Source organism: Hemiscyllium ocellatum, chromosome 11 (assembly GCF_020745735.1).
Source record: "Hemiscyllium ocellatum isolate sHemOce1 chromosome 11, sHemOce1.pat.X.cur, whole genome shotgun sequence".
Classification (NCBI taxonomy): domain Eukaryota; kingdom Metazoa; phylum Chordata; class Chondrichthyes; order Orectolobiformes; family Hemiscylliidae; genus Hemiscyllium; species Hemiscyllium ocellatum.
In genome coordinates this window covers 62,931,871-62,949,197 of record NC_083411.1, presented here as the reverse complement: position 1 = coordinate 62,949,197, position 17,327 = coordinate 62,931,871, and the positions used below count along the sequence as shown (strand labels likewise).

General features: G+C 39.4%; 1 protein-coding gene across 1 annotated transcript in view; it reads right to left on the bottom strand.

Moving 5' to 3' along the window:
• Window positions 1–17,327, bottom strand: part of LOC132820037 (sodium- and chloride-dependent neutral and basic amino acid transporter B(0+)-like) — a gene marked incomplete at its 3' end in the record, with an annotated part of 81,559 nt that overhangs the window by 17,784 nt on the left and 46,448 nt on the right. Inside the window, exons 14-19 of the mRNA XM_060831958.1 lie at window positions 16,946–17,003; window positions 11,455–11,630; window positions 8,890–9,030; window positions 6,779–7,007; window positions 4,872–4,997; window positions 1,249–1,367 (exon numbers count right to left, since the gene is read on the bottom strand). Coding sequence (XP_060687941.1) covers window positions 1,249–1,367; window positions 4,872–4,997; window positions 6,779–7,007; window positions 8,890–9,030; window positions 11,455–11,630; window positions 16,946–17,003 — 849 coding nt within the window. The remainder of the gene's footprint in view (window positions 1–1,248; window positions 1,368–4,871; window positions 4,998–6,778; window positions 7,008–8,889; window positions 9,031–11,454; window positions 11,631–16,945; window positions 17,004–17,327) is intronic.

Genomic DNA, 17,327 nt, shown 5'->3' with positions numbered 1-17,327 from the left:
ATGGGGTCTAAATCATGTGACAGCCTCACCACATTATCCCAGACCCAATATTTTTGCTGAATGAAATGGTTCATACTATTCAGCCATCCGTCATGAAATGAGCAACTGGACACCATCTCCATATTGCCATGTCACACTTCATAACAATACGTCTAGGTATGGGCTTTCTATTACCAGCAACAATCACATTAAAAAGCAAGTCAGGACACATTTGCCAAGTCATGAACAGTCCAATTTCCTGTAAATATGGGATAAACATCTTGAACATTCAGGCAGAATAAAAACAGCACTCATTTGACATCTGGGTGTGGAATTATCTAGTTTGTGAGAGTGGTAAAAGGTTTGAATCATACATCCCATCCAGGGAACATGGTCACCCACAGAAGTACTCAGAAAGTGCAGTGAGCCTTAAACCCAAGGAGTCACAATATCTAATGGAACAATGAGAAAGAGGAATAGAAAATAATTTGGGGAATTGTACAACATTCTAACATTGAGCATTCTGACTGTGCACAGAACACCACCAGAGGTAAACTCAGGGAATGAAAATGTTGAACGCAACCATGAAAATAATCTCCTCTTTAACAAAAGGAAAGTCACCAAAATATCAGTGAGCCAAGAACAGTCAGTTGATAAATCTAGATCAGAGGACAGAAAGAAGATCATGAGATCTGGAAGGATTATTAAATTATTGATTCATTATACAACCACTTAAAGTCTTAAACAGTTCAATTCTTAAACTCCTAAGCACAGTGACCTATTTTTGGAGTGATAGTTCTCACAACCAGTCTGAGATATATTTATTTTCATTCATGTATGTTATAGGAATATAGTAATATCATTTTAAGAAGAACATGCTGATGAGCATATAACCTTGATATAATACATGTCACTGACAGCTATAGACTTGTTCAGTGTGCAGTACATATTGCGAAGGGAGAGCAGCTATGCTTCCCTGTAACAACTAACCGCGATAACGAATGTGTCTGCTGAGCAATTTTATGACATAATAAACTGAACCGTGGTCCTGTTTCCCAGTCCTATTGTAAGAGTGGATTATCTGAGAATAAACTCAGAATCACAGCAAGATATCAATATGACATGATCACTGCACAACATTAAACAACTGTAAAAAGAAAGGACCAGAACACTAATGCCTTCTTTATTTTTTCATCCTGTGAATTTGATCACCTTTTACAGTTACTGAGTACATGTGAAAACAGCTGATATCACTGAAATACAACCTACCTGTGTCACACATAGAAGGCCAAGCAGATAAAATAACGAACAAACACCAGCTGTCAGAAGAAGGCGCTTTGATTGGACCAATGTAGGGAACTGGTCTTGCAGGGCTGTCATAACTGTTTCTAATGGAAGAAAATGTCAAATGAAGACATTAATTAATAACTTGCACAATGACAGGACAAAACACCACTGGACACACCAAAGCCCTGGAGTAAAAGGTTTCTGCATCCAATTTCTGGCTCTGAGATATGTATTTTTCCCCCAGTTGTATTTTTCCTGTTGCTCTGATGCAGAGGAAAACTGCATCATCGTTATCCTCAAATATCACGTAGGGTGTTTCAACATGAGTGAGTTTCAACATGAGTGAATAAGTTTGCTGACCATCCTGCTCCCTGTAAGGCAGGTAAATAAAAATCCCCATCTCTTGAACAGCAAGATCTGTCTCAACGAAAAGATAAATTCTAGGCATGAGAGCAAAGAAAAGATATAGAACATTAACATCTGAAATTGAAAATCACCACAATAGCTATTGGGCAGAGGAACATAGAAATTAGGAGCGAGTGGACAATTCAGCCCTTCAAACCCACTCTACCATTTGTCACATTCATGGCTGTTCTTATTGTGGTCGCAATTCCTGCCTGTTTCCCACAGCCCTTTGTCCCATTTTTCATCAAAACATATCTATTTCTTTCTTGAATTTGTTGATTGATTCTGCCTCTTCTGCACTCTGGGGCAGTGAGATCCACAGATTCACAACCCTGTCAGAGAAATAGTTTCTCCTCACCCCAGTTTTGAACCTACTTCCTCTCAGGCTATATCTATGACCTCTTGTTCAAGACTGTCCGACAAGGAGGAATATCTGTTCCACATCTACCTTATCAATCCCCTTGAGCATTTTATGTGTGTCAATCAGATCATCCCTCATTCTTCTGGTCTTCAGCGAGTACAAGTCCAACGTATTCAATTGTTCCTCATATGACAGCCCTTTCATCCCTTGAATCAACCTGGAGAACCTCCTCGGAACTGCTTTTAATGCCACCACATCCTTCCTCATGTAAAGAAACCAGAACTGGTTACAATACTCCAAGTATGGTCTCAACATCATCTCATACAATTGTGACAACATTACTTTTATAAACCAGTTCTTTTGCAATAAATGCCAAGATTCCACTTGCCTTTCTTATTAGATGCAGCCCCTACATCCCCACTTTCTGTGATTCATACACAAGGACACCCAGATCCCTCTACACTGAGGCACTTTGAATCTGCTTCTGATTTAATTAATAATTTGCTCTTTCATTATTCTTGCCAAAATATGTAACCTCGTACCTATCCACGTTAAATTCCATCTGCCAGATTCTAGTTCATTCTCTAGCTGTGAATTTTGTTTTGTTACATTCTGTCCCTCCCGGCAGCTCATTGATATAGATTGTCAACAGTTGATGTCAGAGGATTGAACCCTATGCTACCCCAATAGTTACAGTTCGCCAGAAGGACCCATTTATCCCACCCCTCTGCTTTCTGTCAGTCAACCAATCCTCTATCCGAACCAATACTCTACCCCAAACACCCTCCGGTCTAACCTTTTGTATCAGTCTTAATGCAGCACCTTATCAATGTCTTCTGGAGGTCTAGATATAACACATCCACTGTGTCCCCATTATCCAACTTGATAGTTACATCCTCAGAAATTCCAACAATTTTGTCAAGTTCAACTTGTCCTGTATGAAACCATGCTGCCACTGGGGAATTGAGCTTTGTTGTTCCAAGTGGTCAGTTCTCTCCCTTATTATTGACTCCAGCAACTTCCTCATGACTGAGGTCAAACTAATTGATCTACAATTTTCCACATTTTGCCTATCTCTTTTTTCAAATACAGGCTTCACATTAAAGTGTTTCCAAATCACTGGCACCTTTCCAGAATCGAGGAAATTTGGGAATGTAGTAACTAATATATCCACTATCTCTGCTGCCTTAGGGTGCAGGCCATCAGGTCCTGGGGACTAATCTGCCTTTAATCCCATCAGTTTACTTAATACCTTTTCCCTAGTAATTTCACCAAGTTCCTCTATAGTAACTGCAGATTTTGGGAAGAAATTATAATCTTCCACTGCAAAAAGACACAAAATACTGGTTTAGTGCCTCTGCCATTTCTGAGTTTCCCATAATTACCTCACCATTTCCACCCTCTAAAGGGCCACCATTTACTTTCACTACTCTCTTCCTTTTTATATACTTATAGAAGCTTTTGGTGTCAGAGCTTATGGTTTTTGCTAGTTTCCTTTTATTGATCTCCTGATTCTCCAGAGTGTCTCAAACATTTGCAGTATGATATGCCCTAGTTTTTGTCTTTATGTTATCCTCGACCTCCTTGTTAAGCCATGGATTATCTTTTACCTTTCTATAATTCCTTTTCCTCTCAGGAATATACTTTAATTGACAGGTATTTAGTAACTCATTGAGCATTTGCCACCATTTTTCAAATGTCCTGCTCCTTTAATATTTTTCCTCAGTCCCCCAGGGCCAACTGCTTTCTCAGGCCTGTATAATGACTTTTGGCCAACATTAAAACTCCTGTATATGACTCTGTCTTCACTCTTGCCCTCTGAATTTGAAACTATAGAAGGTTGTGATCACACCTTCCAAGATGATCCTTAACTACATGATCATTTACCAATCCTTCCTCATTACACAATACCAAATGTGAAGTAGCCAGTTGATTCCATGACACGTTGCCATAAGAAAGAATCCCTCAGACACTCTATGAATCTTCCTTCAATACTACCCTTGCCAATTTGATGAATCCAATCAATATCTATGTACAAATCACCCATAATTTCTGTTGTGGCTGGCTCATAAGCCCTCATTACTGCCTCATTTATACTCAGCCCTACTTTGGAAGTACTGTTTGAGAGTCTGTAAATTATTCCTACCAAGGGGTTTCTTCCCTTGCCTTTTATTTCCACTCAGATTGATTCAACATCTTGGTTCGTAGTGCCAATATCATTTCTTAATGCACCTTGATATCTCCCTTAACCAATAAAACAGCTCCACCTCCTATTCCTACTTGCCTATCCCTTTGGAATACTCATTACCCTAGGACATTTCACTCCCAGTACTGATCTTCCTGCAACCACATTTCAATAATCTTCACCAGGTGGTGTGACTGGTCTCTATTTGTGTTGTCAGCTCATCAACTTAACTCTGAATGCTGCATGCTTTGCTAATAAGTTCTACTGGTTTGTCTTTCTCTTTTAATATTTGCTCATACACTCTCCATCCTCACTTACTAATTCCTAATAACACTGAACCTCATCTCTCTCATTTACTCCAACTCACATTTTGATCTTCTATGATGCCTTCCCTCACCATCGCTGTTCGTGCAAATTGTATTGTGAAATCATTTGGATGCCGATGCAACTTTTCCCCAATTTTTATTTTGATGCAGGTGCTAATCATTTAAGACAAATAGCTGCATTCTACTTTCAGACAGTAAGGGAACAATTGCTACAAAGAAATGTTGTGCGTTTGTCCACTAACATCACCAACAGCACTTTTTTGCCCAACACTGTCATAATTTCTTCAAAAGAAATGATTTTTTTAAAGTGATGCAATGCCATTTTTACCTAAACCTGCAAACTGTGTGTCAACTCCCAGAGTGAGCAGCATGAAGAAAAATGAAACAGACCATAATGGTGCCCACGGTAACTGTGCAAGGGCCTCTGGGTAGGCAATGAAGACCAAACCGAAACCTGAACAGTGAATAGAATTGAAATGACATAATGAACGTTGCTATTAACTTGTTGTTGACATTCATTTCATTTCATTTATTACAGTTGCCAATATTAGCCACCATTTGCAAAACTATTCATGTCACCAAAGTTGTGCGGATATGTGTTTACAATAAAAAACATTAGTTATTATATATTTGTAATATTAATCACTTTCAATTCAGAAATTATAATATTTAGAAGCAGTGAACACTGAGTTCAGAGTGACATTTGCAATCTAAGCAAAAAAAGAATCTCTCTGATATATTGGTGAAACTGGCATTTTAAAGCAGGGAATAATGTTGGAGAGTAGGGAATGGGGAGAAATAATTGAACGGATAATTTAGAGTGTTTCTTAAATGGTTGGGGATTGTAAAGTGTAGTTGTACAAAGAGACCTCAGTCTCCTTGGTGCTAAGTCACTGAGGGTTAACATGTGTGTGCAGCAAGCTATTAGGAAGCCTCATGGAATGTCATCCTTTATTGCAAGAGGATTTGAGTACAGGGATAGTGAAGTCTTGTTTCAGTTGTATAGCAGCTTGGTTAGGCCACACCTGGAAACTGTGCACAGTTTGGTCACTTTTTCTCAGGAAAAATGTCATTGCATAGAGGGAGTGCAACAAATGTTCAGCAGACTTGCTCCTGGAATGGTAGAACTGTCCGATGAAGAAAGATTGGGAAAACTGGGCCTTATTCTCTAGAGTTTCGTAGAATGAGAGGCAATTGCATTGAAACTTACAACGTAGTTAAAGAGAACAACAGAGTAGCTGCAGGTAAGATATTTCCTCTGTCTGCAGAATCTAAAACCAGCGGCCATAATTTAAAACTAAGGGGGATGCCACTGAGGGCCAAGCTGACAAGAAATTAGTTTATTCAGAGTGTTGTGAAACATTGGAATTGTCCAGCACAGAGGGCTGTGGAGGTCAAGATTTGAGTAGATTTAAGATTGAGATTATTATATTTCTGATTCTCAGTGGTGTACAAGGTCAGGGAATGGAATGAGTAAAAAACATTGAAATGTTTGATCCCTCATTATTACATGGAGTAGTGAGGCAAACTACTCAGACTGAGTGGCCTACCCCTGTTCCTATGTTCCTGCCTCCATTCAGGCTGTCAAACCACTCTGTGCTCAGACTACTGGAGTAATCAGAATGTGTGAACTGTGTTTTATTGTAACTTTACCTGGTCATTAATTACTTATCACAGCATCATCAACCGATACAAGTGGCTTAGCACAGAACATTTCCATGTCTCTTGCTCTTTATATTAAACATTTTTTAAAATGTACCACTGTCAAATTGAATATTTGAGCACATAATATGATCAGTAACTAATCGTCAATAAATAAAAACTGCCTCTGATTCACCTAAAAGCACAATATTATGGAATTCATTCAAAATTTTCTTCTTAAATATAAAATGTGGCTCATATGAAATGTAATTCTAAGGTAAATAACAAATCTTACAGTGAATTATAATGTTAACTGAGTGCTTTTGAGATTTACTATTCTGTGATTATTTCAAAAGCTCACTTTTAAGAGCTAGGGTTCAACCCTGGGCATACCATTGCATTATTCAGCTCCAATCCCTGTCCAGTATAAACCAAACATCATGGCAATGTGTCTTCAGAGCCTGGTTATCAGTTTGGATCTGAGGATTGATTATTGTGTCTGGACACTGGAATCACTGGAATGTTGGGTTGAATCACTTCAGAGAGAACATTAAAGCTGTCTGACCCTTGACAATTTTAACAGCTCTAGTTTACCTGACTGGGCAACCTCTGAAACGGGCTTATCTTGTATGTGAGCCATGTGTCCCAGGATGGAGAAGATGACAAATCCAGCAAACATACTCGTAGCACAATTAACAACACAGACAATGATGGTATCTCTGTAGCAGTTATTGTGGAACTTGTTGTAAGACGACAATGCTACTAAAGTGCCCCAACCCACTGAGATAGAAAAGAAAATTTGAGTCGCAGCATCTTTCCAGACCTGGTAAATACAAAATAGAATAGATGTCTGGAGGGAAATGAAACACAAACATGTACAACAGATTAACAACATTAATTGTGAAGATAATGAGAACTCGTGTGGTTAATCCATGGTGAACTGAGCAAAGTAGCTCCCTCTGGTCAACAGTAACTCTTCTTAAACAGAACAGTCATCACTACTGTTGATTATTTACAGTTAAATTTCCTCTGGGATATCTGACACAGGTCTTTCTGGTATAATGCACGTTTCATTAACACAAATTACCTGTACCGTGATTGACGATTGGGGACGCTTTTCTAAAGTGCAAAAATTCAAAAAGTATGTTGGCTAGAACATGATTACATCGGCAACACTGTAAGTGCTCCTTGTATTGCGTGATTCTTGCATAGCGCAGGGTCACACGGAACGTGACTATTGCACTATCGAAGACGTGACTGTATACTCTTTCACCAGCCATGGTTTTCAGTGACTGACTCACTTGCAGTATTGTACTGACCATAGTTAATTCCATTCTTTTCGTGAAAGTAACAACAAAGAACACCTTTTACCATAAATAATGATCACTTTCATATTGTAATAATATCACAGTAGCTTAATATCAACAGGAACCAGTAAAATTACACTGTAATTTCTAGGATTATGTAAACAATGGTTAAATGATTTAAATGGAAATCAAAATCCAATTCCTGTCAGAAAAATTAAGCAATAAATAGTGTTCACCATTGTCTATTCACAAAGACTGCTGTATCTTTGGACTGAATACAAAATTCCAGCCATCATTATCCAGTATGCATGAGGACACTGTCAGCTTCACAAATGTGGTATTGCCTAGTCTGCCTATTTGCATTCACTGGGCTCCATGATGTTTCTGTCCTTATGCTGTTGACTGAATCACCCCGGAGATTTGTTTCAAGAAACATGACATTGAAATAGCCTTTTAATGACATGCCAAGCATTTACTTACTGCCAGTCACAATTTCTGGCACTTAAACTACCTACTGGAAGAATGGAATCACAGCTTGGAAGTCACCCACTCAAACTTACACTTCCTTTTCTGTCTCAGTCCTTGCATTGTTATATTCCAAGTACGATAATCTGACTGGTTCAAGATATAATCAGTTGCTTTCCAATGTTCACTCCAATGTAGATTTCAGATTTAGACAATGTTCTTTCATTTCCATCTCCCACTTCCAGGTACTTGCAGCACCAAATATCATTGACATAGAATGGATAAGGACAAGGCTCATCAAGAGTGGCTCTTTCTATTGCCCTGATACAGCAAAATGTGGGTCAGTATTTGCTTTGTAGGTCAATGAGGTATTTCACCTGAAACTCCTAAATCATTTCCAAGATTTCAGAAAGGAGGAGGCATGAAGGAAGAATTCTACTGCATCCCAATCCCTATCATAATTCCTCATCAATTTCGATCCTCTCGTCCATCATAGCTGATGCCCTGACCTTCTTTCCTGTTAATGGCAGGATGATATAGACCTTAAACTGACTCTTTGAATTCATCACAAGCTTTGTTAAAAATTTCCAAGAATTGAATTAAGGACTCAAAAGCAATACACTGATTTTAAATCAATGATGAAAGTGAGGACTGCAGATGCTGCAGATCAGAGCTGAAAATGTGTTGCTGGAAAAGTGCAGCAGGTCAGGCAGCATCCAACGAGCAGGAGAATCGACGATTCGGGCATGAGCCCTTCTTCAGGAACGTCAATTCTCCTGCTCCTTGGATGCTGCCTGACCTGCTGCGCTTTTTCAGCAACACATTTTCAGTTTAAATCAATGATGACAAGCTAACAAAGTAAATGTGCTGAGGCACGAATTGATTCAACTAAAAATACTAATGAGACTCAATCATTCATATTGCTGTATTTACCTCAGCATCAGCCAGTCTGGAGAAGTCTGACTGGCTTCCGATGTAGAATTCAATTCCTTTAGAAGCTCCCTCCAGGGTAACCCCTCGGATCAGGAGTATGGTCAGAACCACGTAAGGGAATGTCGCAGTGAAATAAACCACCTGAGCATGGAGAGCACCTTGTTAGATTTTCCTGTATTACTGGTACAACAGAAGAAAATAAAACCTTGAAGCAGTACAAGGCCATGTGGCCCCACCATGCAATAAGATTCTGCCTGATCACCCTGACACTTGCCCTCTCCAGAACCTTTGACTCTCTTGTACATCAACAATTTGTCAAACTCTGCCTTGAATATATTCAATGAACTGACCTCTACTGCTTTCGGAGGAAGAGTATTTGAAAGATTAAAAATTCCACTTCATCTCTACCTCATTTGGAGAACCTTATTTTGTAACTGTGCTCCCTGTTCGAGATTCTCTGAGAAGGTCAAGCTTTCTAAGACCATTCGAAATCTTTGAAGATCATTTCTCGGTCTCCTAAATTCCTGTGAGTACAGGCTCAAACTTATATTTTCAAAAGAATTAATACAAAGATGTTCACTGAACTTTCTCCAATACAAATATACCCCCTAACTAAGGAGACCAAAACAGTAGCTGCTGTACCTTTGTAGCAAGTTTTGCCTACTTTTATACATCATTCACCTTGGAATAAAGACAATATTATCCAACCAAATGGCAAATTAAATGGATTCTCATCAATGCATCGAAGGGAACAGATGACAAACTGAAGAGGAATAGTAACATGGAAGATGTACGCAAGGATTGCGTTTTCATCTAGTTCACAGGGTTTGCATGTTGAGACTTTGTTTTGTGATACCTTGTTATAATGTGCTTATTTAAACACTGCTAAACCTATAGACATGAGGATCTAAAATTTGAATTTAGGCAACAAAATATGAAGATTTTTATTACAACAAAATGGTTTCTCGATTTAAAAGAATACTATAAAATGGCCTGTGAATCATACCGCTAAACATACTGCTGATTTGCAGAATTAACTTGCAGTTGAAAGATGAGGACAATAGAGTTTTCATAAGATAAACACTGATACATTAATTGACCATTTGAACAAACGTTGAACTAATACATGGCATGACAATTTACGTAAATTAGATATCCTTCTTAAAGGAAATACCATTGGATTAGCCTGTCTTCAATCATATCACCATATTACAATTGATTGGACATTTTTTTGTAGTTAAGAACCCTTTCCCAGAAAATATCATTAGATTAATTCGCTGTAAATCATATGTGATTGGTCTTTCTTGTAATTAAGACTGTACTATTTCTTTAAAAACATGTAAATAATGTGTAATTTTCAAATGTAATTGCGCAACTTTTCCCCAGAACACAGAAGCTTCAATCTCTGTGTTGCTGGATAGAATTGCATCAAGGTACCTTAACTGAATCAACTAATGACCCTTGTTTTTTGAATACACCGCATTTGTCGATTCCTTTGACCGATCTCGAACCCTTCTTAAGGGGGCACAGGTCTTCAGACATAATAACAGAAATTACACAATGAAAAGAATCAGTTAAAGGTAATTCTTACACAAGAAGCTCACCTCCTCACTGGGTAGGTACATAAAAGACACAGCAAGTTGTTCCTGACGTCAAGTTGGACCTTATGAGATTTCTCACCTGATTCTGCATTAAATCTCACCTTAGCACAGGCTGCTCATGTCACTAACAGATTCCACCCACAGTAACTGCTACACAGCTGTTACAACATATTCCTTCAACATTAATAACTACTAAAGGCACATTACACTGGAATGTCACATGTTGTGATTCTTCTAACAGCCTTAAAATTACATTTGCTCTTTGGTTTGGAACCTATCCAACAGTACAACGGGGATGAAGGTCAGAGCTTTGTTAGTTAACCTCTGTTGTCCTCCAACCTATCACAGAATCTTCCTTTTATTCACCGAACCATATTCCCCATGTCCATTATCTTAAGAAACCTCTTAAACTGTTATTTATTTCTCTCGGTCAGATGAAAGTCCATGGAAGTGAAAGATTAGCTCGGTTTGTCTTGACAGGTGCTTCACAAGCTGTTGAGCATTACCAGCATTTTATTGTTTTCACCTAATGATTGTTCCTCAGGTCTCAGTCCCATTCTCATGTCCAGACAAATCTCATTTCACTCAAATAAAACCCTGATCCTATCCTTCCCCATCACCGCCACCACACCCCCCCCCTCACTCCCTCCCAACCCCCAATCCTTCCTCAGCCTTCCACAGCAATTGGAAATTCACCCAGAATTCCAGTGTCAGTGAGTGAACCCTTAGAATGAGGGACACATTGCAGGGGTTTGGGGAAGTTGCTGTTCTTTCCCTCAGGAGAACGTTCTTCAGATCTCCCTCAGGCCTGAAGTGTTGATGAATTATGAATCTCCCATTTCCCATAGAGACACTGTTAACATCACCTGGGAGATAAACCAGACACTTCACAAATTATTTATCGTTTCTCGCTTTACTGTTACTTTGTCACGAGTTTTAACTCTATTTATCACCAATCATTTACCTTTCCTGAAGATTTGATTCCTTTTGATAATGCTGCCCCAACTATTAGCCAGGCAAGAAGCAGACAGAGGGCTAAATACCAGATTACCTCCCCAGGCTCATCCATTGAACTGGAACGGCGTAAAACTGCTTTACTACAGAAAATAAGAACAAAAACATGTAGTAAGTTAGGACACTCTTCATTACACACAGATGTTTTTCGACATAGTGCATCAATGTATTTAACAAACAGAGTTGTGTAATATCTAAATTAATTTTTGATTTATAGAAGCTTTGATTCTTGCACTCAGAAATAAATGTGAAGTTTGATATTCTGTATGACATTTTTTTCCTCGTGTGTATTGATATTTTTCAATGTAAAGCTTTGTTCAAACAAGTTGATGAGATTCCCTGCAGCTGATTTGATGTGAAAGAGTTTCTGACAATGTTTCACTGACTGCTTCACAATGCGCTGTGAAACCTATCTGGTTTAGTCACTATGTCTTCCAATGAATTCAGCTCCTTCATCTTCCTACACATGGTATCTACCTCCAGACAGTTAATCTAAATCCAGTCCCAGGACTGTGTGTTAAAATAATAACTTATTACAATTAAAAGCAGAGAAATAAACATCAGTCACACATGATTCTAACCATTTCATGTTTAAGAATTCTGGTCATGAATATTATCCTTGAAGAGCAAGAAAACAAAGAAAAGTGTTTTGCTTTATAAATATTGTCAAAGTTACAATGCTTAGAAACCAGAGGAATATTAAATAGTAAAAGTTTCCTTTCCATGATGCCATTTTGTAACAAGTGTGCAATGTAAATAATACCTCAATCAAAATGAAACAACTTCTCTCTCATTAAACACATATAAACAAACTAACCAACCCAAGAGGAGTTACTGGCCCAGCTGTGTAGGTTATTGGTGCAGCTATCTGCAGCAAGGTACTTACTCCCAGTATTGCTCACTCGGGCCCTGGTGAGGATTGGAGATTTCTGATCCATTTGGACAAGATCCATTGTTTTCCTGCAGCTGTGTTATATTAACGATTTCAAAATATCCATCAGTCAGAGTGAGATTGCAGAGAGTCTCTGGAAAATATGTTTCAGTATTATACATCAATTTTGCATTCCATTTCAATATAACCAGGGTCACTGTTTCACTCTGACTGAATTAGTTAATCCTTTTGATTACATGGGTAAGGTTATGCATAGATCAGAACACAGAGGTACAGTCCGTGCACTCACTCTCAGCACAGTCCTGCTCTGGTGCTCAATCTGCTTAATCTCTTGTTGGATAAAAGTCTGCATAATTAGAAAACCAAATTAAAATGGTACTGTATAAAAAGTTACTTCAAAAGTATTCCGTAGTAGTTATTGGAGAAGACTTTAAGGATTATAATGGGCTGGATTATCCAGGGAAGGGGAGTCTCACATACCTTGCTACACCACTCCTTGTTTTACAAAATGAATGAATGGAGCTCCACAGTTCTGAGCGGTAGATTCAACTCAGGGCTGTCTCAGAAATGGGGAGCCACATTTTCAATCTGACAGTGCTTTCACAGCACAGTGTTGAGAGTAACTTGAGGATGATAGGAGAATTTTTGGGGGGAGGGGAGCAGTCTTGTTGGTCGGTTCCAGTAGCAACAACATTGGTGGAGGGGGATGGAGTCCAATGGTAACAGTGAATGGGAGGGTGGGGACAGGTTTCATATCGGCAGAGAACTGGGGGTGATATCACATTTCCAGAGGACGTTGGGGGCAGGGTGTCACAGCTGTGAAACCATGTGCAGGGTTTTCAGAGCAGATTGTTAATTATTGATTGTACTGAAGCTTTCTTAGTGAGGTGGAGGATTTTCAGAAAGAAGATCTCCTTCTCTAGCTTTGGTTACACACAAAAAGAATGCATTTATATTTAGTTTGTGATGCATTTAATTTTAAAAGCTTTTCAGCTGATTGGTGACTAAAGCAGGATGCTGTTAAATAAGATAAGAGCACATGACATTTGGGGCACAGTACTGGCATGGATAGAGGATTGGCTGCAGAAGATAGAGAGTGGTGATAAAGGGGCTTTTTTGGGTATTGCAGCCAGTGACTAGTGGAGTTCTGCAGGTATCAGTGTTGGGACCTTCACATTATACATTAACAATCTGGATGAAGGAGCTAAGGGCATTGTTGCTAAGTTTGCAGATGAGACAAGCTAGGTGAAGGGACACGTGGTGGTGAGGAAGTGAGGAGATTTTAGAAGGCCTTACAGAGGTTAGGAGAGTGGGCAAAGAAGTGGCAGATGGAATACAATGTGGAAAGTATGAGGATGTGCATTTTGATAGGAAGAATAGAGACATAGACTATTTTCTAAATGGGGAAAGGCTTCAGAAATCTGAAGTACACATGGTCTTGAGAGTCTTGGTTCAGGATTCCCTTAAAGTTAACATGTAAGTTTCATTGGCAGTTATGAAGGTAAATGCAACGTTAGTACTCACTTCAAGAGAGCTAGAACTCAAGAACAGGGATGTACTGCAGAGTCTGTGTAAAGCTTTGGTCAGGCCTCATTTGGAATATTGTGAGCAGTTTTGTGCCCTGTATCTAAGGAAGGATGTGCTGGCATTGGAAGAGATTCAGAGGAGGTTTACAAGAATGATCCTGGGGATGAAGGGCTTATCGCATGATGAGCAGTTGAGGACTCTGTGTCTTTCCTTGAGGGTGTATCTCAGTGAAATTTTAAGAATACTGACAGGCCTGGATAGAGTAGATGTGGAGAAGTTGTTTCCATGCATAGGAGAGGCCAGGATCCTAGGGCACAGTCTCAGAGTGGAGGGATAACCCTTTTGAACTGAGGTGAGGAGAAATTTCTTCAGCCAGAGAGTGATGAATCTATGGAACTCATTGCTACAGAGGGCTGTGGAGGCCAAGTCATTGGGTGAATTTAAGGCAGAGATAAAATAGTTCTTAATTGGTAAGGTGATCAAGCATTACAGGGAGAAGGCAGAAGAATGAGTTTGAGAAACATATCAGTGATGATCGAATAGTGGAGCATACCTGATGGGACAATTGGCTTAATTCTGCTCCTATATCTTATGGTCTTATGATCTTACGGACATCCATAATTACTCTGAGCCCAGATGAACCACATTGTTGAATGTACTCTTATCAATTCACTTTCAGAAACTAGCAATGTAAAAATGAAATTTCAAATAACATAAATCTCAAGGATAAGATGAAACAACTGTTTTCAAAAATTACATTGTAATTTTAGCTCAAAAATAACTTCTTCATATCTGAATTATTTTTGGCAAGATGTAACATTCCAAATTCTGAAGTAGAAGATGTAGAAATCGATCGCTACTTGAATGAGTCCTAGCCTATGGAGATAAGGACTTCCATCACTGAATTCTGTGGGTGTATAATGGGAAATCCATGTCTTCTGGGTGTTGATAGATGTCCCTAACTGTATGGTATTAGACAGACAATGATTCTATTCTTTATAAATTAAAAACTAAAAAGATGACTTCGTCACGGATTTTGAAATACTAAATGGAACAAATAACATCAAGAGTCATCGAGTCAGAGAGATGTACAGCACAGGAACAGACCTTTCAGTCCAACTTGTCCATGCTAAAAAACATATCCGAAATTAATCTAGTCCGATTTGCCAACATTTGGCCCGTATCCATCTCAACCCTTCACATTCATATACACATCCAGCTAACTTTTAAATGTTTTAATTGTACCAGCTTCCATCACTTCGTCTGAGGCAGAGAAAAACTGAGTTCTATTCTTCTGGAATATTGGATAATGGAAATGTCCTAAAATTTCGAGAGTTTTTTTTGGAATAAAGATATGAAGCTCTTCAATGCAAAATACAGGACTGTGGATGATCCCTGACTGCATTGTACACTCTGGGACTGTGGGTGATCCCTGACAGTATTGTACAGACTGGGACTGTGGGTGTATCCCTGACTGTATTGTACAGACTGGGACTGTGGGTGTATCCCTGACTGTATTGTACAGACTGGGACTGTGGGTGATCCCTGACAGTATTGTACACTCTGGACTGTGGGTGATCCCTGACTGTATTGTACAGACTGGCACTGTGGATGATCCCTGACTGTATTGTACACTCTGGGACTGTGGGTGATTCCTGACTGTATTGTACAGACTGGGACTGTGAGTGATCCCTGACTGTATTGTACAGACTGGGACTGTGAGTGATCCTGACTGTATTGTACAGACTGGGACTGTGGGTGATCCCTGACTGTATTGTCCAGGCTGGTATTGTGGGTGATCCCTGACTGTATTGTACAGACTGGGACTGTGGGTGATCCCTGACTATATTGTACAGACTGGGACTGTGGGTGATCCCTGACTGTATTGTACAGACTAGGACTGTGGGTGTATCCCTGACTGTATTGTACAGACTGGGACTGTGGTGATCCCTGACTGTATTGTACAGACTGGGACTGTGGGTGATCCCTGACTGTATTGTACAGACTGGGACTGTGGATGATCCCTGACTGTATTGTACACTCTGGGACTGTGGGTGATCCCTGACTGTATTGTACAGACTGGGACTGTGGGTGACCCCTGTCTGTATTGTACAGACTGGGACTGTGGGTGATTTATCACCATATTGTGCAGACTGTAGTTGATGTCCAGGATCACCCACAGCCCCAGTCTGTACAGTATGGTCAGGGGAACACCCACAATCCCAGTTTATTTAAAAGTAGATTTCTTTCAAAGCTGAAGTATTTTGTCCTCTGTTTCAGAAATTTCAACTTGACTCACATCAAGATTTCACATTAAGTCTTGTCAATTCACACAACATGAACCTTTGATAGTGACATGAGACATCCTGAGTTAAATAGTGTTATTGTGGAAGATGAGATGAAATTAAAGAGATGAGACATTTAAATAATTGCAACAAAAACTCTGTGTGTCTTAGAGTCAGACTGTGTAAGAAATATATGTGAGATGATCGATATTTGGAAAACTCAGAGAAAGAGAATAAGTTAAGAAAATGATAGCTGCAAAAACACAGTAATAGACAGAGAAGGGAGTCAGTGTGAGACACAATACAGGGATGGAGAGAGATACAAACAATGAACGCAGTCAGAAAGAACACAACACAGACTTATTGACAAGGTGAAAGTAAACGTGAGACATGTGAAAGACTGTTAAATTCTGATGTTTCACTATTTATTTCTGACTGACTGTCCTGCTATTCCAGTGACTCAGTGCCATGATTCCTGCTGCTGCTTTCTATCCGAGTCTTTCTGCTGTATGGCCACAATGAGGATGGTCACTGAAACTATTGTTCATCTCTCTCCCTCACTCAGACTGACAGAATGAACAATGAACAGTCAGTGTGTACACTTTCCCCAGTAGAAGCTAACACTGTACCTTTGGGGGTCCTGCTGCATGTTTCATCTGCTCCCCACCAACTGAAGCAGTCTGCCATGGTAGGGGTGATTGGAAGGAAGCAAACAGGTAGTATAGACTGTAGCCAACGATGCAGTTGTACGAAATGTTGGACATTGTAATCAGAAGCATCATAGCAATCCCACACCTGAAAACAGAAGAAAGAACAGGGGAGTCTGGTTTGTGAATTATTGATTTAAAATAATGTATTTGACATGCATTTGGCTGGTCATTCAACAAATTGGATTTTCTTTCAGTGAGCACAGGACAGAACAGGGAGACTGCCCTGGCTGACCACACCTTTGGGGAAATATCGGTTTGTTTAATCGATTTGGTTGGCTGCTTCAACATTCAGTGTCCAACAGTAAAGATTTCAAAGGCTTTTTGTATTAAACAGGAAATGTTAAGTATGTTACAATTCTTTGTCTAGATTACAAGAATGATGGCTCCTTGTCTTCACCTTTATTATGCC